The sequence below is a fragment of the Homarus americanus genome, unplaced genomic scaffold (assembly GCF_018991925.1).
Source record: "Homarus americanus isolate GMGI-L3 unplaced genomic scaffold, GMGI_Hamer_2.0 scaffold3464, whole genome shotgun sequence".
NCBI classification, from domain to species: Eukaryota; Metazoa; Arthropoda; class Malacostraca; order Decapoda; family Nephropidae; genus Homarus; species Homarus americanus.
The window spans coordinates 1-3219 of record NW_024737269.1 but is presented as its reverse complement, the minus strand read 5'-3'; the positions used below and the strand labels follow the sequence as shown (position 1 = coordinate 3219).

Below are 3219 nucleotides of genomic sequence, written 5' to 3'. Positions count from 1 at the left end.
CTTAGGGGCGCCGCTGTACCTGGCAGAATCTTTTGGGGCGTCGCCATCCCTGAGAGGGCGCCTGGATACGCCACCGTCACAGGAAAGGTTCCTCGGTGCGCTAACACCCCTGAGATGACCACTAGTGGCGTCGTTGCCCCTGAGAGAACCCCTGGGGCCCTACCGCCCCTGAGTGGGCTCTAGGAATGCTACCACTCTTTGGATGGTCCCTGGTGGGCCACGCCGTCCCTGAAAGGGTTCCTCGGTGCGCCACCACCCCTGAGAGAACCACTAGTGGCGCCGTTGCCCCTGAGAGAACCCCTGGGGGTGCTACCGCCCCTGCAACGGTCTTTCGAGAGGTCCCTAGGGACGCTGCTGTACCTGGGAGTATCCTTTGGAGCGTCGCCTCCCCTTAGACGGTCCTTGGAGACGCCGCCTTCACAGGAAAGGTCCCTGGGTGCGCCGCCACGCCTGGGGCAGTCCTAGGGGACGCCACCGCCCAGAGGATGCTCCCTGCAGGCGCTGCCGTAACTGAAAGGCCTCTGGATGCGCCGGCAACCCTAGGAAAATTCCGGGAGCACCAGACCTGTGTGGCCCCTGGGTGCAGTAATTTTTGCGCTATATAGAACTCTGGGAGATGCAACGTTAAATAAATATACACTGCTCATCACATTTCCAGTATCATCGCACTCTGAATAAGGTATCGGAGAATAATATCCAACAGGAAAACATAAGTTGTGGTGTTGTGTTGACTGACTGCTCTCTTCTCCTATTGGCTGTAATTTGGTAGGTTAAAGGAATAGACCACCAATCATAGTTCAGTAAGGGACTGCTGGAAGTATTTAATATATATGACACAACGAATGAGCAATGCCATAGGGCCCTTGGCAACCCAATGTAGGGTCCCTGGAAGGGGCCCTGGCGGCGCCACCGCTCCTAAGAGGGTCCCTGGGATTTCCCTGGGGGTATTGCTGTTGCTGGGAGTGTCCCTGGGGTAGCCACTGTCCCTGGTTGGGCCTCTGGAGGCACCACCACTCTCTGGGAGTACCCCTGGGGTCATCGCCGCCCTGAGAGGGCCCCTTTGGGTTGCCTCCGCTCCTGGGAGGTGCCTTGGTGGCTCTGCCGTTCCTGGGAAGATCCGTGGGGGCACTGCCGCCCCTGAGAGAATCCCTGCGAGAGTCCCCTGGGGCGCCGCTGTCCTTGGGAGTAACCATAGGGGCGCCAACTCTCCTGGGAGGACCCCTTGGGACGCCATCGCTCTGGGAGTGCCTCAGGGGGCGTTGCTGCCACTGAGAGGGCCCCTGGGGGCGCTACCGCTCTGGGGCAATGTTTACAAAGGTCCTTGGTGGCGCCATCGCCCCTGAGAGAACCCCTGGGGCCCTACCGCCCCTAGGACGGTCTCTGGAAAGGTCCCTAGGGGCGCCACTTTAACTGGCGGAATCCCTTGGGGCGTCGCCACCCCTGAGAGGGTCCTTGGAGACGCCGCCTTCACAGGAAAGGTCCCTGGGTGCGCCTCCACCCCTGGGAGTCCTTGGGGCGCCACCGCCCAGATGATGGTCCCTGCAGGCGCTGCCGTAACTGAAAAGGCCTCTGGATGCGCCGCCAACCCTAGGAAAATTCCGGGAGCACCAGACCTGTGTGGCCCCTGGGTGCAGTAGTTTTGTGCTATATAGAACTCTGGGAGATGCAACGTTAAATAAATATACACTGCCCATCACATTTCCAGTATCATCGCACTCTGAATAAGGTATCGGAGAATAATATCCAACAGGAAAACATAAGTTGTGGTGTTGTGCTGACTGACTGCTCTCTTCTCCTATTGGCTGTAATTTGATGGGTTGAAGGAATAGACCACCAATCATAGTTCAGTAAGGGACTGCTGGAAGTATTTAATATATATGACACAACGAATGAGCAATACCATAGGGCCCTTAACCCAGCAAGTTAGGGTCCCTGGCTTGCCACCGCTACGCTCTAGGAGGGTCCCTGAGATTTCCCTGGGGGTACCGTTGTCACTGGGAGTGACCCTGGGGGAGCCACTATCCCTGGTTGGGCCTCTGGAGGCACCACCACCCCTGGGAGTACTCCTGGGGGCGTCGCCGCCCTGAGAGGATTCCTCGGGTTGCCTCCGCTCCTGGGAGGGGCCTTGGAGGCTCTGCCGTTCCTGGGAAGATCCGTATGGGCGCTGCCGCCCCTGAGAGAATCCCTGCGAGAGTCCCCTGGGGCGCCGCTGTCCCTGGGAGTAACCATAGGGGCGCCAACTCTCCTGGGAGGACCCCTTGGGACGCCATCGCTCTGGGAGTGCCTCAGGGGGCGTCGCTGCCACTGAGAGGGCCCCTGGGGGCGCTACCGCCCTGGGGCAATGTTTGCAAAGGTCCCTGGTGGCGCCATCGCTCCTAAGAGAACCCCTGGGGCCCTACCGCCCCTAGGACGGTCTCTGGATAGGTCCCTAGGGGCGCCGCTTTTACTGGCAAAATCCCTTGGGGCGTCGCCACCCCTGACAGGGCGCCTGGATACGCCTCCGTCACAGGAAAGGTACCTGGGTGCGCCGACACCCTTGGGGAAGTCGCTGGGGGCTCCACGGCCGCTGAGACGGTCCCTGTGGGCGTTGCCTTAACTGAAATGGCCCCTGGAAGCGCCGCCAACCCTAGGAAATTTCTGGGAGCACCAGACCTGTCGGGCCCGTGGGTGCAGTAGTTTTTGCGCTATATAGAACTCTGGGAGATGCAACGTTAAATAAATATACACCGCCCATCTCATTTCCAGTATCATCGCACTCTGAATAAGGTATTGGAGAATAATATCCAACAGGAAAACATAAGTTGTGGTGTTTTGCTGACAGGCTGCTCTCTTCTCCTATTGGCTGTAATTTGGTGGGTTGAAGGAATAGACCACCAATCATAGTTCAGTAAGGGACTGCTAGAAGTATGTAATATATATGACACAACAAACCAACAATGCCAGAGGGCCCTTGGCAACCCAAGTTAGGGTCCCTGGAAGGGGCCCTGGCGGCGACACCGCTCCTAGGAGGGTCCCTGGGATTTCCCTGGGGGCATTGCTGTTGCTGGGAGTGTCCCTGGGGGAGCCACTAACCCTGGTTGGGTCTCTGGAGGCACCACCACCCTCTGGAAGTACCCCTGGGGGCGTCGCCGCGCTGAAAGGGCCCCCTCAGGTTGCCTCCACTCCTGGGAGGGTCCCTGGAGTCTCTGCCGTTCCTGGGAAGATCCGTGGGGGCGCTGC

General features: G+C 59.1%; 1 protein-coding gene across 1 annotated transcript; it reads right to left on the bottom strand.

The window, feature by feature from the left end:
* Positions 1-417: 417 nt before the first annotated feature.
* Positions 418-1193, bottom strand: LOC121873407 (basic salivary proline-rich protein 3-like). Its single transcript, XM_042376945.1, has 2 exons — positions 854-1193; positions 418-539 (listed from the first exon to the last, which is right to left on the bottom strand). Exons 1-2 carry the CDS (start codon positions 1191-1193, stop codon positions 418-420), a joined length of 462 nt encoding a protein of 153 aa, XP_042232879.1.
* Positions 1194-3219: the final 2026 nt, after the last annotated feature.

Bases quoted from the DNA above. Each gene is read 5' to 3' on its own strand.
- LOC121873407 (XM_042376945.1), bottom strand. From the start codon at position 1,193: ATGGTTACTCCCAAGGACAGCGGCGCCCCAGGGGACTCTCGCAGGGAT. The intron at 540-853 runs GCATTGCTCATT...GAATTTTCCTAG, and splicing joins GGGTTGCCAAGGGCCCTATG to GGTTGCCGGCGCATCCAGAG.